The sequence below is a fragment of the Elgaria multicarinata genome, chromosome 3 (assembly GCF_023053635.1).
Source record: "Elgaria multicarinata webbii isolate HBS135686 ecotype San Diego chromosome 3, rElgMul1.1.pri, whole genome shotgun sequence".
Classification (NCBI taxonomy): domain Eukaryota; kingdom Metazoa; phylum Chordata; class Lepidosauria; order Squamata; family Anguidae; genus Elgaria; species Elgaria multicarinata.
This window is the reverse complement of record NC_086173.1, coordinates 98,453,955-98,480,014: the sequence shown is the minus strand read 5'-3', so window position 1 is coordinate 98,480,014 and position 26,060 is coordinate 98,453,955. Positions and strand designations below refer to the sequence as shown.

The 26,060-nt window shown below is 43.2% G+C and overlaps 1 protein-coding gene across 2 annotated transcripts in view; it reads left to right on the top strand.

The window, feature by feature from the left end:
- Positions 1 to 26,060, top strand: part of RNF123 (ring finger protein 123) — a 108,358-nt gene that overhangs the window by 49,988 nt on the left and 32,310 nt on the right. Inside the window, exons 32-36 of one of the 2 annotated variants that reach the window (XM_063121051.1) lie at positions 998 to 1,137; positions 1,745 to 1,933; positions 4,655 to 4,730; positions 7,083 to 7,167; positions 21,243 to 21,308. In XM_063121051.1, the coding sequence (XP_062977121.1) occupies positions 998 to 1,137; positions 1,745 to 1,933; positions 4,655 to 4,730; positions 7,083 to 7,167; positions 21,243 to 21,308 (556 nt within the window). The remainder of the gene's footprint in view (positions 1 to 997; positions 1,138 to 1,744; positions 1,934 to 4,654; positions 4,731 to 7,082; positions 7,168 to 21,242; positions 21,309 to 26,060) is intronic. The other variant, XM_063121052.1, reaches the window with a different exon arrangement.

Genomic DNA, 26,060 nt, shown 5'->3' with positions numbered 1-26,060 from the left:
TATGTCCTTCCTGGCATGGAAGCAGCTGCAAGTTCTTCTGGCCTGGGCACAAGTAATGCTGTTAGAACTCTTAAAGCCTTCTGCTTGTGCCCCCCCTCCCTTGCAAGCAAGCAGTGATATTGGATACCAACAACTACAAGAGCCCTCATGTCCTGCCTGCTTCCAGCGGGAGCTTTAGAAGTAAGAAGGAAAGTGGGGGATTAAATGTCCCTTCTTTAGATTGTGGTGAGGGTGACTGTTTTGGCGAGAGCTAGCAAGTTGCCCAAAGATAACCTCCCCCCGTCCCAGTTATTTGTGAAGGATGCCTTTTACAAATACCACTGCTGACTTCAAATACACAGTGGTCGTGGGGTTCATGCACTGGCTGGATTAATATTTTACCCTTCCTCTCCTCTACATTTCTCACCCACTGTCGTTCCTGATCAGAGCTGGGCAGACAAGTGTGAAAATGTGTCATGCTGGCAGAGAGGAGTGGGGATGGCTGCCTTGGTGCCGATTCCCCGCTGGGGAGCTGTTGTGGTGCTGCTTTCGGGAGAGATTAGCACTGAGCTGACCTGGGGCCTTGTGGAGATGAGCAGAGGGATGCTTGGCTGGAGCTCTGCTGTAGGGTACAACTTCTTATTTGCAGGGAGACAGCAAATCCACATGACCACATCCCAGCTAATTCATGCCGGCATTATGGCAAAGTGCTTCAGGCCTCGGAGATGGGACAGGCTCAGAATAGTCCGTCAGAGAGCTGGCCTTGGAAGGCACCTGCCATCTCTGCTTATTGTAAAGAGGACCTCTGTGGGAGGAGGCTTAAATAATTCCTTGTGGTTTTAAGTCACAAAATGGTGCTACACAGACTGAAAGGGCCATAATCTGTATGGAACAAAAGATATTTAAACTACTTCCCATTTTTATGTGGTTGCAGTAAAGCAGGCTGGGCCCCGGCGACAGCTGTCTGGCACCTTCTAGCAATGTGGCCTTTTTAGAAACTGCTACTGTTTTATTCCAGAGCCTTGTCCATCCACCTTGCTGCAGCGACACATGGCGGACCTGCTGCGCAGTGACCGTGAAATGGCACCCAGTTTCCTCAACAGCGTCCTTAACCAACTAAACTGGGCCTTCTCAGAGTTCATTGGCATGATTCAGGAGGTGAGAATTTGGATCCAGAATAAATCTGCTTGGAAGGGACAAGCCTCTCCCTGATGACATACTGGAGTGCTAATACATTCTTCCCTTGCTAGGTGTCAATAGTGGTTGAAATACAGGTTCTTGGGGAATGCTGGGATTGAAAGCTCCATCCGACGAGCATTTTACTGCACGCTCGTTCCTGGGCACTCATGGAGTTTGCTTAGGTCCCTCATATGACGTCATCTGCCTCCCGCCCCTTCTGGCCTTTGACAGAAAAGGCCCTCATTAAGTCCGATGTATTTTTAAACACGGAATTGCTGCTCTCTCCTGCTGTGTGCAGGAGAAGCACCGCCATTAGAACAGCGGACTCAATGGGCCTCGTGCTCGTTGGGTACTTCCTCTTCTTGAAAGAGGAAGTAACTTGAGGAAGGAAAACGGGTGGAGAAGCGAGGTAGAGATTGTGTTAACCCCTGGTGTGATGGAGCTCAGAGTCAGTGTGTGTGTGTGTGAGAGAGAGAGAGAGAGAGAGAGCTGAAAAAAGCAGGGAGAGGCTTGGGACGAGTGTGAAGAGACTAGCTGGTGCTTCTTGCTGTTTTCTATGTTGAGCTGCATCTTTTTGTCTGGATAGATCCAGCAAGCTGCAGAGCGCCTGGAAAGAAACTTTGTAGACAGTCGTCAGTTGAAGGTGTGTGCGACATGCTTTGATCTGTCAGTGAGCCTGCTCAGAGTCTTGGAAATGACTGTCACTTTGGCTCCTGAGATCTTCCTAGACTGGAATCGCCCTTCATCGGAGCTGTTACTCAGGAGACTTGCGCAGGTACTCATTTTTCTGCAGGAAAGCGTTAAGCTGGGTACGTGGCAGGGACAAAGGTTGCTTAGCTGACAATGGGGGTGCTGCCATTTGGCAGAACTGCACCACTCACAGATTCCAGTGTGAGCTACATTTCTTCCAAAACGTGGTGTAGTAGGACACCAGCAAGTCTGAGAACAGAAGACTTGTCCTCCACCCCCGCCATCCCACACCTTCAGTGAGATTTGCACAAATTCGTTAAAGCGCAATAGCAACATTTTTGTGCAATTTTTTTTGCAAATCTTCCCAAAAGTTTTTTAAAAATAAAATATTTGTACAAATCTCTCCAAAGGTGAAAAAAACACTTTAATATGCACAAATCTTCTCAAGGTGGAAAAAATTACGTTAAATTTGTGCAAAATTGGAATTGAAGAGTAAATTGACTAGTGTCATTTAAAGATGTAATAGAAACAGGATGTCATTAGCAAGATCATGAGGAGCAGCAGAACTTTTTGCTGGTCTTGTCAGGTGGCTCTGGCTCTGTAGCCCTTTCCAACAAGCCATCATGCCGGGTTTGCACATCACTCCAAGTCACTCAGAAAACAAGCCACTCTGAACAACCCAATTTTGCCCAGTTCACACAACACAAGGGTGGTTAATAACCCATAGTGGTGCATTAACTACCCCTGTGTGTGCTAGACGTGTGCCACAGCTTGTCATTATGTACGAACCCAGCAAGGCTGGGGGGCTGGGATGGCTAGCAAAGCACCCAGAACCCATGCTCTGTTATAGGGTTGCTGGGGGATTTGCTAACCACCCCAGCCACCTACCCTTGCTGGGTTTGCATGTACCAACAAGCTGTGCCCAGATAGGGTAATTAAGGAAATTGTGTGGCATGTACCCTGCACATGTGGGGATGGTTAATAAGCCACCATGGCTTATTAACCACCTGTGTATGTGCAAGCCTGGCCATAAATTCACCATGGGTTCTCAGGGTGGTTTGTGCATGGTTAACAAACCACACTGAGGAAACTGTGGTAGGTTCAGACATCACGACAAGCCACCCTAAAGCAAACAAGGCTGACAACCCATTGTGGGTTATCTTGTGAGCCAGGTTGTTGTCATATCAATACATCAGCCTTCCAAGGACTGATAGAAAAATAGACTTGCAAGTGGTAAGTGCCTTATATTCATGGGGTCTGCTCTCTATGGTCATGTAGAAACCTCAGTTGTTGCAGCACAATGTTGTTGACAATCAGGCATGCTCAGCTTTTATTTCCTTTAGAAAATGCTGTAAACCCTTTCTGAGATTTTTGTCCCTAGCCTTGGACTTGTTCTGACTGCATTTTTTGCAGTTTCCATATAAGGGCTGGCTTCTGTGTAAGGAGCAACAAGCAAAGGAGGCATTTGTAAAGCATTCTAGTCTACACTGTGTACTAATTATTTTGGATGGTAGTGGCAGAAGAAACTGCAGCAGCCCCCACAAAAGGCCAGATAGTTTTTGAGTGGATGTTCTGGAAATTGTTTTAATCAAAGACTTGCATGACTTGCAGGTGAGTGGAGCTGTGAATGCTGAAGCCATCAGCTTGTTTGGTGGGTAACAAGGGGAAACGTGGAATTTATAGATGGAGACACTAATGCTTAAAGATTGGGAGGGAAAGGCAGCATGCATTTGAGCTTGGCCCATGCTTGCACAGCGCTCCTGTAAAAGATGCGTTTGGAAACCAATTTTGAATTGGTGTAAGATGACTGGTTACGCAAATAATTTTGCCACACCCCTGAAGACCTGTGAGCAGCTGTATGCAAATAAAGTGATCCGCTTATACTATAAACGTATTACACGACTGTTTGTTACTGTACAAGGTTCGAAAAGAGAGACTCAAAACAGTAAACCTGCCTTTTGCAATAACCTCTCTGAAAGTTTGTTTTGAATTGGTTCTTATAGCAGTGCAGCCCTTGACTCCCCCTCCTGTGTCAACGTGCTGAATGTTTTCTAGGTGCCACTTTCAGCATTCTGCCAAGTTCTGTATGAAGCGTCAGATTCCGCTCTGGAGCAATGAGTCATTCTTGGCTATTTCCTCATCTTACCCCGCAGCCTTAAAGCAAATATCTCTGCACATCCTTGCATGTGGTCAGGTTCAATATAGGCACACTGAAACTTGGCTTTTTTGAGAAAAAATCCTGCGGAGTCCTGCCGTCTGCTGTCCCAGGAGCACATCAAGCCAAGGAATTCCCTTCTGAGAGCTTTTTCGGTGGAAGTGTCCACAATCTGGGATGTGAACTGATGCAGTCTGTTCAACATTTTCAGCCCGTTTACTGCTGGCACTTTGTCTACTGTCACTGGCTTAGTGGGAGCCCCCTCGCATATTTTCTGAGCAGCCCTGCTGATGGCTATCTGATATGCCATGTGCAGGCCACACACAGCATTACAATGCATCCAGCCACTGCTTCACCATTTGTTTTCAGGATGTGTCCTTTAAAGAGCTTTCTGTGCTATTTTGGGGCTGAAAGATAGAATGTTCCAGGCCACAAGGGAAAAAACAATCTTCTAAGTGCCCGTTCATGTCCTCTTCTGGATCCCAATACACCTTGTCATAGCACTGTGCCCAATAAGTGGGGGATTTGGCTCATTCAAGCCCTACAGTTCAGACTACAAGGAGTAGGAAGCTATGTGTGCATCTCCGCAAATGTACAGAGAGAACGTACTCTGCTTTAAGTATCCTTCCATCTTATCTCCTTTTCCTACAGCTGTTAAATCAGGTGCTAAATCGCGTGACAGCTGAGCGGAACCTGTTTGACAGAGTGGTCAATCTTCGGTTGCCAGGTGAGTTCTCCCCTTTCCCCTCCCTTTGGGGAGGAGCCCTAGTTCCATGATGGAGCACATGCAGAAGGCCCCAGGTTCAATATCTGGTGTCCCCAATTTAAAAAATCAGGTTGCAGGTGATGGAAAATGACTCTATCTGAGATTGTAGATTTACCTCCCCCAACTTGGTGCCCTCCAAATGGTTTAGACTGCAACACCCATCATCCTTGACAATTAGCCATGCTGGCTGGGATTGACAGGTAATGAACTACAAAATATCTAGGCGGTACTAGGTTGGGGAAGATTGCCCTAGAGAGTCATGTGAGTTGCTGTTAGAGACGACAATGCTAAATCCTCCCATTGTTCCTTGGAGATATTCGTCTCTGCTTTCTTATAAACTTGCAGGGCTGTTTCTAAAGTTCCTGGGCATTTCTGGTGTCTGTGCAGGATCTTCTCCCAGTGGTAGTCCCTTAGAAAAGAAGGTAGGAAATACCTGTGGGGACAATCCTGTGCCAAACTTTTACTTTGGATTGTACAGCGAATCCAGCTTGTGCTTGTCCCAATTGCTACCCCCCCTCCCCGCTCTTCAGATAGGCAGTAGACCAAGAGGGTGGACATGAGAATGAAGGAGTGCATCCAGTCCCCAAAGAGAGCCCCATGCAGTCTTGTCCTTTGTTGATTATCGAAAGGCATAAGATCTGTGGCCAGAGCTATGAGGTCTCTTAGCAATGAACAACGATTGATCATTAAGTGATGACCATGTGCCTGGCCCACTCAAGGCCAAGGAATCTATTCTCATGCAGAGCTTGTTAAAATGTGAAGTAATTTATATAGGGAAATAAAGCGTCCTGCTTATGCAGTAAAAAGTTGATAGAGAGAGATACCAGTGAATAGGCAGAAGCTGCATTTCAATGCCAAATTGCTGAGTGTGTTCCATTTATACTAAAGTTCCATTATCTTGAGCCCATCCTTTTGGCTGGTTATCCTGGTGTCTCATGACAGAGAAAGGACAGCATGTTTTATCAGTACTCTCTCTCTGCCTCTGCGTCTGCCTCTGCAGAGCAAGGGCCCTCTTTCTCCACGCAGCATTATCAAATAACTGCTATGGCACATCCCGCACATTAATAGGGCACACTGCAGCAGATCTGTGACGTCCTGATCAGCAACTGGAAATAAGCAGTATTGCTGAGTCAGTGTATCTTTGCTTTCCTTCCTGTGGAACAAGGGCTCAGCCCTTCACCTAAAAAATGCAGGTTGTGAATGGAGAGAGCTTAAAAAGACTCACTCATGTCCAAACTTTGTCATTCTTTGAGGGTTTCATTCATCTCCCCGTAGAAAGTTTGACCCCTGTAGGGCATAGCAAGTGAGACAGCAAGAATGTTCTAGAATCTACAGATATATCCTCCTGAAGGAAGTTTTCCCTGAAGGAATTTGATTCCTTCTAATTTTAAATTTTTGAGAATATTGAACATTTAAAGATTGTTTTAAGTTATGCCCCCATAGTCTCAACTCAGTACCTCTGATGTAATGGAGACATGGAGCATACTGACCTGTGGAACCCTCAAATTAAGTGAACTTAGTTCTTTCCACATCTCAAAGCATCTTCTATCTTAATGCTTACCTAGAAGAGGGAGAAAACCGTTCATTTGGCATTTTGATGGCTTGCCTTCCAGTGTCCTTCTGAAGGTCATATTGCAGAGAAGCTCTGTGTTTTTGGACAATTGAGGGGTAGGATATATGCTGGTTGGAAGCAGAAAGAATGCTATGGCAGAACTGAAATACTGAGCACTATTCATAATTTTTGTATAATTCTTTCAGGTACCATTGTAATACAAGATACCGGTGTTCTCTCTAGTGTTTGTTGCTTACCTATAGGAGTTTTTGTTGTGGCAGTGCACATCCCTTTTGTCCAGAGTTTCCCAAATAGGACAAGGGAGGTGGAAGATTAATTTGAGCCTTTGATGTTCTAGTAAAGTCCTGATGAAGCTGTTGGATGAGGCAATAAAAATCCTTAGGTGGGTTAAAACAAACATTAATCGCTTCCTAGTTCCTGTGCTGGTGTCCCTCAGTACAGAGCAGTGTCAATTTGTGTTCATCTAGGGCTCTCTTTGGAGAAGTTGCCACCCTAGAATTTCTAATAATAGCAACATACGAAGCTACTTTATACTGATTCAGACCATTGGTCAATCTAGCCCAGTACTGTTGACACTGACTGGCAGCAGCTCCCCAGGGTTTCAGGCAGGAGTTTTTCCAACCCTACCTAGAGATGCCAGAGATCAAACCTGGGACTTCCTATACATAAAGCATGTACTCTGTCACTCTGAGCTACCCTAATTGATGATTGTGACACTGAGTCTCTGCTTTCTTCTCCAGGACTGGAGAGCGTAGACCACTATCCAATCCTTGTGGCTGTGACAGGAATTCTGGTCCGGCTCCTTGTCGATACTGACTTCCAAGGGTAAGTGCACTCTGCTGCCACTCCATGGGCTAGGGAATTCACTGCTGGTGTTCTAGTTTGCCCACCCAATTACTCTTCTGTCTGACTGAAATGGGTTGCCCTGTGGCATTGTGTGTTGAATACTGATGCAGTCTTTGACTTTGACCACTGTTTCATAATAGCTTCCTTAGGAATTTCTGTGCTGTAAGTTGGTCTCCAAATATTTTTCTGGAGAGGCAGCTAGAAGAGATGGTCTTAGGTTACACTCTATTTCTATGAGACATTTCAAGCGTCATCACATGGAGGAAAATCACGTTTGCTTACCGTTGCTTCTTCACTTGCGCATTTCTCCCTCATTACTTCCTCTTTTGAAAGAGGAAGTAAACAATGTGCACATGGGCCATTCAGTGGGCCATTTTGATCCCACTGCTTCTCCTGCACACAGCAGGAGTTAGCGGCAACTTCTGTCTTTAAAAATAAGTCGGACTTACTGGGGTGTTTCTGTCGCAAGAAGAAGGCTAGAAGGGGCGGGAGGTGCGCAGGACGCAGACGAAATGAGGAAAGAAGGAAGGAACCTCTTGTGCAAGCACTTGAGTCATTACTGACTCCTAGAGGGACGCCTGCTTTCGCTGACATTTTCTTGGCAGACTTTGTAGCGGGGTGGTTTGCCATTGCCTTCCCCAGTCGCAGTTACCTTTCCCCAGCTAGCTGGGTACTCATTTTACCGCGGAAGGATGGAAGGCTGAGTCGGCCTGAGCCCGGCTGCCTGAGAACCAGCTTCTGCTGGGATCGAACTCAGGCCGTGGGGAGAGTTTCGGCTGCAGTAACTGCCGCTTACCACTCTGCGCCACATGAGGCTGATGTCATGAGAGGGACCCACAAAAAATGTTCATCTGATGGAGCTGTCTGTCTTACTTCTGCACTTCTTCCATCATCTCCTAGTTCTTTTCTTTCTGAAGAGAACAATCTGGGGGGTTATATCCGGGAACGGCTGTAGCAATAACACTGCTTCTGTATCTCCTAAGCGTCTTTCTACTTTCCTTCCTAAGCTGAGCAGTGTTAGCAGTAGATTTGTTAGATGAACAAAATTGTAAAGGCAGGCGATGTTTGGTGGTGTTAAGCAGTCAACGTGTCTGGAAGCAGTAGCCTATTACCAGGAAAAAATAAACAAAGTCCCGAGGGAAGGTGGCTGCTGCTATGTGTCTCCAGACCCTCTGCAGTGTGGCTGGTGGCTTTTTCTTTTTCCTTCATTGCCCTTGTCATGTGCTCAAAGTCACAGAGCTGATAGACAGGTCCATGTCACAGTTCTCAGGACTTTCAGAGAGAGTAATCATTGTTTTCCTTTTCTGTTTTTTTAACAACAGCCTTTCTGTAAGCTACAGTTAAAAATGGGGTAACATTAGCAGTTATTTTGATTTCTGTACAATCCAACCTGGAGAATATTACCTAGCTGCTGGGAAGGAGTCAGGAGGGCTGATTGCTTTTTGGGTTGGGTAGATTTCCTTGGGTGGTGGTGGTGGAAATCACTTTCCTGGTCTCTCCAGCAGGAGGATGAAACTGGATTGTCAGGCATACTAAAATGGACCTGGATAGTATTGAGGTATGTTTATTAGGCAGCTGAGAAGAAGGGAGCACTCACTTCCCTATAAAACACATGCAAATTCCCATCCAGATCCTGGAGGAACATGTGCATAGCTTTCTAATAAAATATCTTAATAACATTTAGAGCTGGAGTTAAGCATTTGACTGGTCAAAAGTATTTTGTCAATTTGATCAGTCAGACTTTGTTAGAAAAACAATAAAAAGAGAATGTGATCATCAACTGGTTAGATACTTACGCTAGTTACAAAAACAAATTAACTGTTACTATGAAACATTAAGTTTTTGCATCATTGAAATTAATTATATCTATTTTTAATGGCATTAGGTAAGCTTTCTATAAATCTGAATCATTTACTGAATAGTTCTTATCTTCAGCTTTTATCCGGGAATGCCACAGTTAGCGTACAGTTGATTTTTTAAAAAAAAGAAATTAAAATGGATATAAAACAAATGAACAGCAACTATTAAAAAACAAAATGTGCTTGTGCTAAGTAGTTATCAGGCATCAGCATCATGGCTTCTTGGAATATCTGTGAAATTAAATACATGGTCAGTTGTCCAGTATGCCATCCTTATTCAGATCCCTTTTAGCTTGCCTGGTGTGCCAGTGTTATCCTTCTCACCAAAGTGTAAGAAACCTTAATTTTACATTTACATTTCTTATTTGGCTTGTTTTGTTTTTCTCAATGTGGTCCTTGCTTGGCAGACAGCTGAGCCCCATTTGGCTAGGCATTTTAGCTCTGTGACCAGGCTATTTCTGATCCTCTCCACCCCCACCCCCCGCCAAGGCCTTCCAGATAGGAACAAATCAACCTAATTATATCCTCCCTCCTGTGGTCAGAGCCATGCAGCCGTAAGCATAAGGGTGCCAAGAGTTTCATGGTCTTTCCTGTATTACAACTACATTTTTGTTTTAAGCACCACACACATTTAACCAAAAGCAAAAGAAGACAGCTCTTGCACCTTTAATAGCTGTACAGAACAGGGAATTTCAGCAGGTGTAGCTTTCACATATTTCCCAAATTATTTTTATTTTTAATCTGGATGTGGAAACCCCTAGCAAGGCTATTAAGGGCACTGCCATCCCCAGAAATAAGGAAACAAGAGCTTGGTTTACATTTATATCCAAGGAGCCCAAGGTAGTGTACATGGTCTTCCTCCTCCTCCATTTTATCCTCACTACATCCCCAACGAGATAGGTTAGGCTGAGAGTTAGTGATTAGCCCAAAGTCACGCAGGGAGCTTCATGGCTGAGTGGGGACTTGAACCCAGGTCTCCCCCGTCCCTATTTACCTATGAATCATGGTGTGTGTGTGTGTGTGTGTGTGTGTGTGTGTGTGTGTGTGTGTTGGGTCTACTACTCCCTTATTTTTTTCAGCAACCTCTAGTCTGGTTACTGTCCAGACAAAACTTTCATCATTGGCTCTGTGCCCCTTCCACCTCCTGCACTAGGTGACAGCCAGATGTTTATAAGTTGACAGTCAGATGCAGTTGTTGCAGACCTCCCTGCTGTCCCTGTTTTTTCTAAAAAAAATATGGATTCCAGTTCTATGAGAAAGACTAGCTGTCTCTTCTTTCTGGCCCATGTTGGTCCTCATCAGAAGTGTTTTCAGTAATGATTTATTGCCTATTGTGAAATGTTTTATTGTACCTTTTGTTGGTGTGAATAGGCTAATGATAATCCATTGCAATGAGGTATGCAGCGAATTATAAGATAAATGCATTTTACGGGGATAAATCAACAGCCTCAGGATAGAGTGGGCTCCTTTTTCAAGAGAAAAATAGCACATTGCTTAATAACCACCAACAGAGACTTGATTTGTAATTATAGTGAATTATGGCCCTCCTTTCGGTGGTCTGTCTTGCAGCTCATTATATAGGCCTCCTTGGACCATGGTTGTTATCAATTGACTTCTAAATTGTTTCTGGGAATGGAGACGGATGAGAGTGGGACTAATTACCAGCTCTGTGATCTCTAGCTACTTCATGCTGCTGGCTCTCAGCTATGAGAAATCAGGTTTTGTTCCGCTGAAAGGTTATGGAGCTCATGGCCCTTTGCTCTTCTGCCTTTAATTTGATGGGGAAAGCTGAACAGGAAATCTTCTGCATTTCAAATCTGACCTAACATGGATGGAAAGCTAAGTTTGGTCTCAGCATGATCATTCCTAAAAATGCAACTTCGCAACAACGTTACTTCTTTTCTTTTTTAACAGTTCATATGATGGAAACGATGATAATTCTATATACACAATTAATGTTTTTTCCCCTCCGTTTTCACAATGTATTTTCTGTTTTGTTTGTTGATATTCACAATAAAAAGGGAGGATTTCTTAGCACTATATAGTGATAGCTATGAGTTCAGTAAAAGGAGAAGAAAGGATTTGCAAAGATCATGGCTTAGGGCAATTAGCAGAGCCCAGGAAGATAAATGTCAGATGAGAAGAGTGGAGGGTGGACAGGATTTGCAGCCTTTGGTAGTTCTGTGGAATAACCTTTTTATCATTAACTTATTTATTTATTTTTAGTTATGATTGCATTTATATTCCACCTTTTTTCCTCTAAGGAACCCAAGGAGGTGGTCATAATCCTCCTTCTCCCCTCTATATTATCCTCACAACAACAACCCTGTGAGGTTGGTTGGGCTGAGAGTCTGTGACTGGCCCAAAGTCACCCAGTGAGTTTCCATGGCCAAGTGGAACCTGGATCTCCCGACTCCCAGTCCAACACTTTAGCCACTACACCACACTGGCTCAACTTGCATCACATTTATAACTCACATGATATCTCTTAGCTTTACTTATTGAAGATATTCAGTGTAGGCCAGTACATTGCAATGCACTTCAGCATAGGTCAGTAATTGCAATGCACTAATGCTACGTGTGGTTAGAGAAATCCCATTACTGTCCACGGAATTTCACTCCCATTAGATTCGAACATAGAAGTGTGAGTGAAGGAAGTAGAAATACCCTGATGTTTATCTATAAAATGGCAGTAGCTGTTCCTTTGCAATGCCAGGCATGGTGCCAGCTAGTTATTTCCCTACACTGAGTAGAGCTGCTTTCATTTGGATGGAATAAAGCTGGCTGGCATCAGCAACTCCAGTTGCTGATACACTGCAAAAACAGAAGGGAGCACTATGAACATTGAGTCTAACCTACATTAAGAAATCAATTTAAGCAGTTAAAGGATATCCAGTGGAGCCAAACTGTACATTCTGATCTTAAAAAGCTTGGGGCACATGTACACAACAAACTGAGACTAGTTTCAAACCAGTTTAACAGTCGTGTCTTCAACTTCCCCCCCAAAGAACTCGGGTATTGTCATTTTGTTGAACATTATTTCAGAATCTATTTTGGAGGCATGTCTGCCCAAATGGGAAGCACTATTTCAGTAATGGTGTCCCTGTTTCCAGAATACAAAGACGAAAATCACCTCTGCAGTTTAGCTTTTCAAGCTGGATGGATGGAGTGCAGGAAGGTGCACTGGGCGAGTTCTTGGGCCACAGATGGAACAGTCACTGGCTCACTGAACAATATACATCTCAGGAGAAACTGAGCAGGTCTTTCGTTATTGAGGAAGCTGGAAGACTTAGGTGGTGACAGGGGCCTTGGCTGCAATTGCATACTGTTCTGTTAATAAGCTTGGTTTTATCTCTGTGGTTTCATGTCCATGACAACTTCACAGAAAGTATCTGTGAAAGTATCCAGCGTTAGCAGCGTGGAATTGAGAAGTGGGATTTTCCATGTAGGAGTTTAAAACAGGGATCTCCAAATTTTGGTTTGGCTTAGTACCCAACCAAAAATATGTAGCTGCGGCTAACTCCTCTCTGCAGGGTAGCTTCTCTCCCTTGCCAGCCCCCTTCAAAAGCCTAGTGAGAAGGGAGAGAAGCCACCATAACATCTTCCCCCCACATTCTCCATGGAGGAAAAAAGGACTGTTTCATATCTCTCTCCTATGATGAGCTTTGACTGGAGCTACCAGTGCCATTGCACCTCTGCTGCCTCTTGCAAAAGCCCATTTAGAAAAGGGAACCTTTGTACTGGGCATATGAGACAGAGCCAAGGGAACTCACCAGAGTGGGGAAAGATCACTTCCACCCATGAGCAGTGAGTGGATTAATGGAACCCTGGTGTTTCTATATGATCCAAAGTGCTAGTCTGGACAAGCTCCAAGGCCAGAGTATGATTGCCCTTCAGGAATTTTGACTTTCTACCACTTTGGACAACAGAGCAGAACACATGTTGCTTTTGAAACTCCTCTTGGCTTCAAAAGCAGTTTGTCATGTAGTACAGAGGGTTGCCAATGGAGAGAGATGCACAAGCTCAAAGCCCCTTGGTGTACAGAGCAAGTTGCATGGTTCTCTGGAACCTGGGTAAACACAGCAAGGCAAGCACGTGCCAAATACAGATTCTATTACAATATCTGTCCTGTAAATCGTTACTCAGGAACACTTTACCTACCACCAGGGAAAAACTGATGTTGTGTGTGAGGGGTTGTTGTTGTTGCTGCTGCTGCATTTGTGTTTTTTCCTCCTTTTGTTAGCCGCCTTGAACTTTTTGGGGAAAGTAGGATATAAATGTTATAGATAGAGAGACTGATGCTAGTAGGAGTACTAATGCTGGAAATAGTTTGCAACTTTTTGTGTAAAGGCACTGAAAAGAGACCCAACTTAGGGTAAGATTAGGATTCTTACATGGCTGCATGTGAAGACCTTCCATTATCACAGATCGGCAAGTAATCTGATAGTGTATATATGAAATCCAGGACTGGGCTCCTGGAATTCTGGTAGCCCTTAATGCTTCCCCAGTTTGTTGACCTCTCTTTGCAAATGCCCATTGTCCTAGTTTTAAGAAGGGTAAGGGCAGAGCTTTGAGTCAGGTAAATAAGATGGTCCTTCCCTATTCCTATCCACTATTTCAGGGGTAACTTGAAAGGGTTTAGATCATGTGATCTGCAAAAGAAGGGCATTTGTAACTCCACCGTAGCTCCATCGTTTTAATCTGCTTCTGTTGACATTCAGGGAAGTCCCATGGGTCTTCCATTCAGTCTCAGATAGTAGTTGTGGAAACTGACACCATCCATATTCCCAATTTTGTCCGTCATGAGCTGCACTTGACAGTTGTCCTGTCTCACTGGTAAATTGCTGGCAGATTGTGCTCTTCAAGAAAAGATAGCTGTGTCTGAGTGATTGCAGATTACTTGCCGATTACTTGCAGATTACTACAGCTTTGATCAGTCCTCTGCTATTGAATTCTTGTCTTAATTGTCCCGTGTTGTTGTCAGTGCGCCTCCCCACCCTCAATCCAGTGTGACTGCAAAGCTGCAAAAGCAGTGAAATAGATCCTGAAATGAGCCCAATATAGCTCCCAATTCACTTCATACATCTGATGTTGCAAAAAAGAGTTGTCATCGAACAGATGGAAATCATGATTAGGCTTTCCCAATTTAATTAGGAGTGTTCAGTAATGGGTGGAATTGTAAATTATACAAAGAGAAGAGCTTTATTATGGGAGGGAAGGAGATGAGCTGCTTCCTGCTGTTGGGAGAGTGAGGAATAAGCCTGGATTCATGCCAAATGAAGCCAAGTTATGACGATCTCTATAATGCCTCCTTCAGGCAAAAGTCAGAAAAAACAGTTTGCATCAACTTAGAGGCTCGTGATGGGAGATTTTCAGCTCCTTTTAGCCTTATAACTGTCAAACGATCTTTAAAAGTAGCGATGGGTGAACTCGCCCCAATGGAAATAGTAATTTGCTATTTCCATTGGAAAGAGTAATTTGCTATTTCCAAGTTCCTTGGTCTGATCTCCGAAGAAAGTTCCCCATTATTTTGAGATCTGATAGTGTATATATGGATTGCTGTGTGCATGCGTATGTCAACGAAGTGCTTCTTGGGAGCTGTCTTATGGCATCATACTATGTGCCATGATGTCATTCCTCAACTACATTATGTTCCTCTCTCTGATAGGCAGTTTTCACGTGCCCGATTGCTTACCCTAAAGTCAGTATGGGGCTGCTGGGGCTGGAGATGGCAACTGCAACATGACATGCTGTGGTGTGCGTAGGAGTTGCAGAAGCCCAGATCTCCTCCTCGCTTGTCAGCTGCTCTGGGCTGTGCCACTCCCCTTCCAACCTCTTCCTCCTTGGCTTCCCTTTCCAGTGAGGAGATACTAGAGAGAAATGGATTTGGTTGACTAGCTGGATACAGAAAGGAAACCAAGCCAGGAGTGAGAAAGAAATGTTGAACAAGGGGTGGAAACTTACCTATCTGTTTGTTTTTTCAAACATAATTGGTTTGTTAAAGGATTTCCATTTCAAACATTTATATTGATTGATTTGGAAAACTGTAACAAAAGCAGGGATGGACAACTTTAAGATATCAGGGGTGGGCATTTCCCCCCCCCCCCGCCCCCCCGGGAGCCTCTTCACAGGACATACACCCCTGTGAATGCCTTAAGCAGGGGAAAAATAGAAACAAAATGGCATCTGGAGCTGCTACAGCACTCATTACTGTAAGATCATTCAGGCACTACCAAGTTGATCTTTGGCTGAGCTGTGAACCTGACACTTCTAGAAAGGGAGTTATTAATTAATTTTATCAGTTGAGAGCAAAAGGAGAACTACCAAATGCAAATGTAGAATAAAGTTTTTAACAAATTAGTATAGTAATATTTTACCTAATTAGCGTTTTGAGAAAGCTTTACATCTTCAAAGGGTGTATGAATATTCATTAACTACCAGCACCAGGAGAGAAATAGTGCTCCTGTGATCACAAAATCACCCCAGTGCAGAAAAAAGGGCACCCTCATTTTTATGAGAACAGCCCATGCACAGAGACTGTAAACACCCCAATGCTGGAAGCAGACTAGTTTTAAATAGGGCTGTTGCTAAAAGTCAAAATTAGGCAGTTTATTGATAGAACCTGTTGTTTTTGTAACGACCATTTAATGCCCATATGTCTGTTGAGCCTGGGTGGCTATCTAATGAATTCTGGTATTTTAGTTATTGAAACCGAGATTGATTACAAGTTGATGGCTGCGTGGTTTGCATGACTAATCATCTAAACTCCACTATTTCTGTGCATATCCTGATTTAATAAGTTTTAACTTTTTGAAGGAAATGTAAATATCTCATAAAGTCTCACGTGTGGGCTGCCCTCAAATCCTGCTTGGCCACTGTGGGAAACAGGATGCTGGATGAAACTGGCCTTTGGTCTGATCCAGCAGGGCTCTTCTTAATTTTTTTATGAACTGGACTTCTCCTATTCTCACCCCTATTGTACATCCTCAGTTATGAGAGAGACGGGCTCTCTGATTGGAGTGAAGACTATGCTGCCATGCAGCTGGCAGGCTATGATCTCCTGCCCTTGACAGCATGGAGTGATTGCCAAACCATTGTGCCCGGAGAAAGACTCAAGGGAACACAGATATTCTGTTGAGGGGTCACTCTGAGTAGTTGACAACATCAGCTCCTGCTGAGTTTCATGAGAAATTACTAGGAATGCTGGTAGCTCCCAGTTGAGCTGTAGAGCTGGTAGCTCACGGTGTAGCTAAGATTAGAAATGGCAGCCTCCCCATAAGATGTAGTGTCCAATTCCCATGCTCTGTAACACTCTGATTTATGTCCTTGCCTAAAATAAGTTTATTTCCTCTTCTGTTGTGACTTGCTAAATGTGTAGCAATTGCAGAAGATGGAACCATCAGCTTTTATTCTGTAGGAATAGCCTTTCTACAAACTATCTACTTTACTGCTGAGTAGGGAAGGCCAGAATGACTCGGTTTCTTCTTGTTTTCTTTTGGTAAAAAATATAAGTGGTCTTATGCTGACCCATTAACTTGATGTACAGGCAGTTTAGAAATGCCAGACTTGGCAGTGGTGTGGGTTCTTGATTGCTGTTGTGTTTGCTCAGAGAAGGGATGATGCATTCCTAAGGGATGGTCATTAAACTTTGAAAGTCCTGTTCATCAGAGAAGCTGTCTTTCTTTACTAATGCAATCCCAGGGGTTTTTTGTGTGTGTTTTTAAATCAAAAGTATTTTTTTAAAAATATAAGCTTTTTGGTCTCTGAAACTTTGCCTCTTAAGTGCAGCTGCTGGTAATGAGGCTGCTGGGGTTGTTATTGCAAAACACCTGACATTTTTGATGTCAAACAGTTCTTTCACCTGCCAGGACTGACGGAGATATAGCAACGTCATGACTGTTCCACTCCATGTTGTGCCGCTTTCTCCAGACCCATCTTTATTGTTTTTACTTGTGGATTTGAATATTTGTTGGAGACCGCCTAAACGGAGAACTTGAACTGAACTGTAGAAAATTGGACAGCAGACCTGTTTGATTTGTGCACTGTCCCTATCTTAAGGGTGTAGGGCAGGAAATGGTTGATGCTAGTCCTACCATGGGCTGGGTTTAGATCACTGTGATTAGTGATAGGACAAATGTGCCCTCCTGTGGAGAATGAGGGGCATAAACCAGAGGAGAGCAGACTTCAGCCTTGCTGGATCTACTTGTTTTTTCCCCTTAAACACCAAGAACCACCAACCGGAGCCTGGTGCAAAAGGCTTAGAATTAAAGCAATCCAAGCCTAGGAACTTGTCTTGAGTGCCAGAACTGAACTGCGCTCACATCCTTCCACACAAAAATCCATCCCTGGGTGTGGTGTCTCCCATCTCTGTAGGGGAAGGAGGAAGTCTGAATTGTAGGATAAACCTAGTGTAGAGCTACAGACCTTGCATTAAAAAAAAAGCACACCCTCTCAAGCTTTCTTTATTTCAGCAGTATAATTGTTGCTACTGTTAAATAGTTAGGAGACAGAATTCCTTGCCTATCTACTTCAAATCACCAAGAGATCTACCTTCTGCCTAACCCTGGTATAAATCATGGGTTTCATGAACTGAAATTTTGTGGTTTCACAACATTGACGATTCATTATTACACACACCTTAACAAGAATGGTGTGACTGGAGAAGACCCATCAAAATGAAAGTGTAGATTAAGTTAAACTGTTAGGGATAAACCCCATCTCAGTGCTCATTGTTACAAGGGCTTGCTGTTCTGTGCTTTCATCTGTCCACGGAGCAAATCAGAATTCAGCAAAGGTTCTCTCTTAAAGATATTTCCTAGCACTCCAGAAACGAAACAAACGACCACAAGTAGCACATCAAGTTTATATTTTTTATAAGATTTAAATATAATAATAATAATAAATTTATTATTTATTATTATTTTTGTGAACCGCCCAGAGAGCTCCGGCTATAGAAATGTAATAAATAAATAAATAAATAAATAATATTTCTTACCCGCCTCTCCATTTTTATCAAGGTGGGGAACAACAGTAAATATAAAATACATAAACTGAATTAAGAACATAATATACATTGTTAAAACAACCTAAAATTCCCCTGGATATGCCTGCCGGAAGAGATCAGTTTTGACAGCTTTCTTGAATGCTACTAGACTGTCAAGTTGATGAGTCTCCTCCAGCAGGCCCTTCCACAGTCTGGGAGCAGCAGAAGAGAAGGTCCTCTGGGGAATACCCGGCAGCCTAATTTTGGCTGGCTGAAGGAAGTTCTTCCCAGCGGAGCTGAGTGTGTGAGGCGGATTGTACGGGAGAAGGCGATCCCGCAGGTAGCCTGGACCCAAACCATGTAGGGCTTTAAAGGTGATAACCAACACTTTATACTTCGTCTGGATGCACTAAACTGGATGCATTACTGATTGTTGTTTGTTTCATTTTTGGAGTGCTATATCCTGTGCAGTGCAGCACCTGCATATCGGTTCTTTCCTAGCAGCTCAAAGCCAGGAAAGTTCAGCAGCACTGTCAGTCTTATGGTTTCAGAATCAGGCTTGGAAAATTGGCCTTGGCCCATCTTTCCTCTTGTCTGTTTTTGTGTTTATACAAGGGTGCTCTTCTCCCTGAACTGAAAATGGCTCTGTCAGAACTTGTGCAGATTCCTACAATGAGTTGGTTTGTGTTCATTTCCCCTTCAGAAGGCACCAAAGACCTGCAGTGGAGATGGGTGGCTTTTAGACAATGTGCAGATGGTGGAATGTGGTCATAGACACATTTATGCTTTTTGCATGTTTGCTTTTGTCTGTCATTTAGATGGAAAGCAAACATTGCCGTGTGTCTTAGACAGGAGTAAAAGTAAAGCAGATGGGAATGAAGTATGGTCTTTTGGAGACCTCATTATCTTAGTTTTGTTTTTTACGATTCTAGAAATTGCTCTCAAATTGCTCTTTGTTTTGTTTAGTTTTTTGTTACTTTGATACAGTCCCCCCCCCCCCCCGGCATATTATTTGTCTATAAAGAACAGAACTCATGGCATTGTGCTTTTGGGGCAGACATTCTGAGTCATTGCAGAACAAATGAGACTGGAGTTTTGCAAGATCAATTCAAACAAAGGAGGAGGCCTGGAAAACCCCTTTTTTCCCTCCAGCCCATCTTGGCAACCCTATGTAGGGCCGGGTTCACAAGGGATGGCCTGCAAGTCAGATCTCCTCTTTCCACTACAGTGCTGGGTGGGATTACACCATGTTGCTTTGTGTGGATGCCTTCCACCGTCTTTCAGCTCAAAATGTCTATTCAGGGTGATCTTCACTGCATGTCAATCCTTCACACAGTGGGCCAGTTCGGTCGACACAGCAACCTATTGTGGGTTAAAGCATTGCGGTGCCTCAGTGCGTGTTATGAATATGCAACCCCTGACTGAGATTGCCATAGCTTGTCATGTCATGTGAACCCAGCCACAGAGGGTTATTTGAGTATTAAACAACCATCACATAACTCTAGAACAGGCTGTGGTTTAACTGAGGGTTTTTTAACCCTTGAATAACCCTGCCCAGTCGGGTTATCACGGACAATAAGCCATGGCAACTCTTGGCTGGGGGCTTAATATTCATAATGGTAGATGGCAGGTGCCATGATGCTCCAAGGGTTAATTAACCCATGATGGGTTGTCGTGTCAGCCAAACCAGTTCAATACATAGTAGGGATGGGTACACCATCCAGAACAGTAGAGTGCATTTGTCCCTCCATTTAGTCTAGCCGATCAAAGTCTGCCAAGAGCTGGTAGACCAAGTTGCAGATCAAACCATTCTCTCACTCTCGTCTCAGTGATTCTTACTGAGACAGTCCACCTCCTCTTTCACAAATTGCAAGGGAGCTACGATATCCCATGTCAACCCAGCCTTCACTTCCATTTCCATTGGGAGTTGTTTGATTCAGTTTGCCAGGACCTGTTGTCAAGTAACATTAGATACTCAGATCTGGAAGAGAATGTCTTAGGATTATGTCCTGAAGTTTGATAGGTTCCAGAGGGACACGTTTTTGACATTACAAAGCAAGAATGTACAATTTTATCATTGTTTGTTCATCATATAATTAGATCACAAATTGTGATCTATCTTGCAAACACTTGAAATGTTTTTTTTCCCTTTTTCTTCTTTGAGACTCTAATATGTTTGATGGTGAGTATGCATTCTTGCACTTCCTCTTGGGAATTGCTGGGAATGGGAAGGTAGCACATTGCTGAGGCAAGCATACGGCACTGTTTTTCATTCTGTGTTTACGTAATGCCAGGAGAAATGATTCATTGGTGAGAATCTTCTCTCCCCACCCACCCCCACTAGTCATTGCTTCCCAGTGGCTTTACTCTTTCTCCCAACTAGCCAAGGTGTTTGGTTTGGCCAGGAGGGTGAGGTCAGCACTGCCTAGATGACTGAAGGAGTGCATCATCATGCTAGTCTAAAATTTCTGGGCAAGGAACTCCCACAGGGCATTCCCGGAAAAGAGCAGTTGTCCCCTTGGTAGCTTTCTGGAATTGTGCTTATCTTGAAGAAATAGTAGAGAGGTCATGTTCATGAGACATGATAAGATTGACATTGTCATGTGAAGAGGCTGCTTTAATGGATGCAGAGAGAGCATAGCCCATTTGAAATGGAGCTGCTTTTCTACATCCTGGTAGGTAGACTGCTCTAAGGCCATTATGTGGTAAAACAGGCATTTTTAACTTAATCTGTAAATGTCCTTCCTAGTGGACTTAAGGCAGTATGGCCCACCATCTTCTTTCTGTAGGAACATAGGAAGCTGCCTTATACTGAGTCAGACCATTGGTCCATCTTGCACTGTATTGTCTACACTGCCTGGCAACAACTCTCCAGGGTTTCAGATAGGATTCTTCTTTCCCAGTTCTACTTGAACATACCAGGGACTGAACCTGGGGCCTTCTGCATGCAGAACATGTTGCCTGCCACTGAAATATGCCCCTTTCCCTTAGCATCATCACATGGAGGAAAATCACATTTGCTTACTGTTGCTTCTCCGCCTGTGAGTTTGTCCCTCATTACTTCCTCTTTTGAAAGAGGAAGTAAACAATGTGCATATAGCCCATTCAGTGGGCTGTTTTGATCTCACTGCTTCTCCTGCACACAGCAGGAGATAACTGCCATCTTTAAAATAAATCGGACTTACTGGGGGGTGGGGGTTTGTTGCGCGAAGAAGGCTAGAAGGGGTGAGAGGCACACGGAACGCAAACATTGTTGTGAGAGGGACCTACGAAAATCTGTGAGTGCCCAGTAATGAGCATGCAATAAAACACTCATCTGGTGGAGCTCTCTGCCTCTCTCTGTTGTCTGAATTAGGGGGTTGGATGACATTGGAAAGCCTTGGGTCACCATCCCTCTGCCATGTCCTCTTATTTATCTTCTCTAATCTTAGTTGCATGTTTGGTTAATGTATTGACTACTTTGTGTTATGAAATGAATGATTTCTGGAGTCAGGCACAATCTAGGGTGACCCTATGAAAAGGAGGACAGGGCTCCTGTATCTCTAACAGTTGCATAGAAAAGGGAATTTCAGCAGGTGTCATTTGTATATATGGAGAACCTGATGAAATTCCCTCTTCATCACAACAGTTAAAGGTGCAGTTAAATCTAGAGTGAACAATTTAAAAGAGGGCAGGGCACCTGCAGCTTTAACTGTTGTGATGAAGAGGGGATTTCCCCAGGTTCTCCATATATACAAATGTCACCTGCTGAAATTCCCTTTTCTATGCAACTGTTAAAGATACAGGAGCCCTGTCCTCCTTTTCATAGGGTCAGCCTAGCACAATCTGGATATATCCATTTTCTTGGATTATGTTTTATATACTACCTTTCAGCCCTTAAAAAGTGAGTTCAGAACAATTAAAATCTCTTTACAATTGTAGGATTGGCCCCCACTTTCTTTCCCTTTAGAGAGGCATGAACACACATCTTTTTAATTTAGCCTTTTAAAATATGTAGTTTAAATGTTTTTAACATTTCTTACTGTTGTGTTATGGTTCTATTGTTTCATTGTTATGCAGTGCCTTTATGGCTTTCTTTTTTTGTAGCAAAGGAGGTGGTTAATTTATGATATGCAAAGTTTGTTCGTTTGTATTGGCTGGGTGATTTTAATGCCTGCTATGTAACTAGTTTTCATTTTCTTGCATATATTGTGATGATTTCCACTTAGTATCAGTATCTGCTTTTTAAGGAATCCTGAGCAGGTTTTCTTTTTTAACTTGCTGAACTGAACAAGTGAATGCTAGATTTTTCCACTATACCCCCCCTTCTGATTTCTCTCCTTCTTTTGCTATAGTACACGAACTATAGGAACTGTAGCCTTTACCTTTTCCAGTTTGAGACTATCCCTGCAAGCAACCATGGGGAGAGTAATATGAGCACAAGTCCTCCCTTGCTTTTTCTCCTGGTGGGATTAGCAGTAACTAAGACTGCAATCCTATACCAATTTACCCAGGACTAAGCCCCATTGAACTTAGAAAGGCTTTCTTCTGAGAAGACATGTAAAGGATTGTGCTGTTAAGATTTCTTCCCTGAAGCTCAATATGTTGTGATTTGTTAGGCAGCAGATCTGTCGCAGAATCTTTTTCTGCTGGGTAAAAGATTCACATCTCTGGCCCATCCCATTGCATCCCAAAACTAACTACCATACATTTACACCAATACATTTACAAATTATTTTTTAAGGCTGGGTGTCATTAAGGAGCTAATAGTGCTCAAAATTTGTATACATAAGAAAATAGGCCTATATTTGCATGGAATGACTTATTAGCATTTTGTTGTGGTACAAGATAATACCAGCTCTGACTCTGGCCATACGTTATGGAAGATGATCCAAAGCCCCAATTCTAGACATCTTGGCCTAGCTACTCTGGCATTTTCCCATATGGTGCTTTGACCCTGTTGTTTACGGGCCTCACCATAAGAATTCAGTAAAACTAATGGTCATTAGTAGATCTCCAGATTTTGAATATGAGGATGTAAGTGGCTAGTTATGTGTTCTTCAGAAGAAGCAAGCAAAAGATGCTAATAGACTAAAGTAATTCCTGATTATTTTTCTTAGCTGATCCTTATGTTTCTGAGCTGACATCCTGATCATCTTGATGATATTTGTCAATATTAATACCTCCCATGTTGTTTTCTAACCTTAATGTGATTTTTGTGAAACACTCCGAGAGCTTTGGAAATTGGGTGGTATGGAAATGAAATAATAAATAAATAGCAGTATTTTGTGGCTGTAAAAGGTATAAGATTGTGATGGTCCTTGGCAGCAGAGTGCATTCCAGTGCATCTTTCGCTCTGTAACCAGAGGACGTGCTCCTGGTGGTTCCACATGAAACTGTGACTTGATTGGAGTCCACCTGCCTTCGGCGTGGTGGCCCCCTTTCTTTGGAACTCCCTGCCCCTGGAGGTCAGGCACGCACCAACACTGTGTTGCTTTTAGTACCTCCTGAAAACAGTTCTATTCCAGGAAGCATTCCTTAACTGACAATCATGGTTTTTATTGGCATTCTGTTTTTAAAAAGCATAATTTTAATACGGTGTTTCAATCTTCTTTCCTTTTACTGTTTTACTTCTTATGCTCAACTCACTGGAATCTGTTTTAGACATGGAGGGTATACAAATGTTGTCAAATATTCATGTTGATGTCAGTACCTCTAGCCAAGTTCTCTGTTCATTCTTCAAGCAGGCCTGTTGGGCTGAGATATTGCTAGCCTTTAATGAGATAAGACAGTGCAGTAACTACTGGCCATGGGGAGCAGAGGTTAAAGCCAGATGTTGTTCTGGATTCTGGAAGAGTATCTTTGGGAGATGCTGGGTCTGTATGTGTGCACAATAAGCAAATGAAAATGTTAAGTCATGCATCTCCTGCTCTCTTAGCTCTCTTAACCCTTCATAGAACCATAGAATAGTAGAGTTGGAAGGGGTCTATAAGGCCATCGAGTCCAACCCCCTGCTCAGTGCAGGAATCCACCCTAAAGCATCCCTGACAGATGCTTGTCCAGCTGCCTCTTGAAGGCCTCTAGTGTGGGAGAGCCCACAAGCTCCCTAGGTAACTGGTTCCATTGTCGTACTGTTCTAAGAGTCAGGAAGTTTTTCCTGATGTCCAGCTGGAATCTGGCTTCCTTTAACTTGAGCCCGTTATTCCATGTCCTGCACTCTGGGAGGATCGAGAAGAGATCCTGGCCCTCCTCTGTGTGACAACCTTTTAAGTTTGCTATTTACTGTTTTACTCTGTACAGCACCATGTACATTGATGGTGCTATATAAATAAATAATAATAATAATAATAATAATAATAATAATAATAATAATAATAATAATAAGTATTTGAAGAGTGCTCTCATGTCTCCCCTCAATCTTCTCTTCTCCAGGCTAAACATGCCCAGTTCTTTCAGTCTCTCTTCATAGGGCTTTGTTTCTAGACACCTGATCATCCTCGTTGCCCTCCTCTGAACACGCTTATCTATATCCTTCTTGAAGTGTGGTGCCCAGAACTGGACGCAATACTCTAGATGAGGCCTAACCAGGGCCAAATAGAGGGGAAATGTAAGCAAACCTCATGTAATTTGGAAGCTATACTTCTATTAATGCAACCCATTGGTTCTTTCTCACCATTCTGGAAATAAAACTTTTTAATGGAATCTCAGATTCCTGGCAATTCTGGGGTAGAAACTGCCTCCTTTCTCCCTTTTTCAGTTTCAGCCCTATAGTCCCTTTAAAAAATGATTGAGGGGTAGAATATTCCATTGCAATTCCTATTTTCCCTTACAGCAGTATAATAAGGATTCCCAGCTACCCACTGAGGCTTGTGCCAACCATCTATTTTTATTTCCTGGGGAGTGCAGCTTTGACTTGGGTACTGCTCATGGGTACCAAGGATCAACTCCTTTTGGCAGAAGGATCTGTGCTGATGGTTTCAGTAGTTCAGCACTGTGAAGATCACCACAACCTTGCTAGAATGTATTTAGCATGGCAAATGCAGGAATAGCAACTGCAAGTAGTACAGTTATTCCTTTCCTCTATGCCCGACACACTGGTCCCATTTACAAACACATGAAAGGGGCCCATTAACACACCCAAGTAATGAAATAAACTTTGGCAACGGACCTGCCCATTGCTAACATGAAATTAGGGTTGCTTGGGAGTTGAGAAGGACATATTCTGCTGAGACGGCCTGACCTAATCCCGTTGGTTATATGCTCAGCAGGTACCTTAGAGTTCCAGTCACAGCTGAACTGGAGCGCTGACACTGTTGTGCTGTCCCTGGCAAATGTGGCCCAAAGCCATATGAGAACAGTCCAGCATTGCTGCAGCCTTCAAGGGTTCAGTAAGTCAAGATTGAAATAGAGGCACTGATCTAGTGTCTTGTCCATAGTCTTGAGCCCTGCCAACTGTTTGAGTAACTGAGAGGGCTAAGCAGAACATCAGTCATGTGGGCATAAAGCTGAAAGCCCTGTCTAGGAAGAGTTAACATACTGTAGGGTCACACATATGGAACAAAGCTGCACAAAGCTTCAGCAGACCACATCTTCTCAGTTTGCCTTTCTTGACCTGTAGATGATTGATTGTGGTTTTTAATCAGGGAAAGCTATTCATCATACAGTAGAAATATGAATTCTCAAAATAAAAACTTAAAAATTATTTGCAGAATTTATTTAATTTCTGGAAACAATTCTGCTGATCTGAATATTTCAGGAATGACTCATGGCCTGGCATAACAGTAAATAGATAGAGATGTAGTAGGAATTGTTCATTCTGGAATTTCTGTTCAAAATCACTCCTCCCTCTTGGTTTCTGATCCTTCAGCAGGCATTGCCTGCTTATTTTCACAAAAGAATGCTACAAATCTTAGGAAATCAAATCCAACTTCAGATTCCACATCAAAATCTAAAAATGCAGAATGTTATCGTCTCTTCTCCTGTCCCTGTAAGTCAGATCCCTTGACGAGGGATCTTCTGATCTGCAGAATTAGTAACTGTGGCCATAGAAA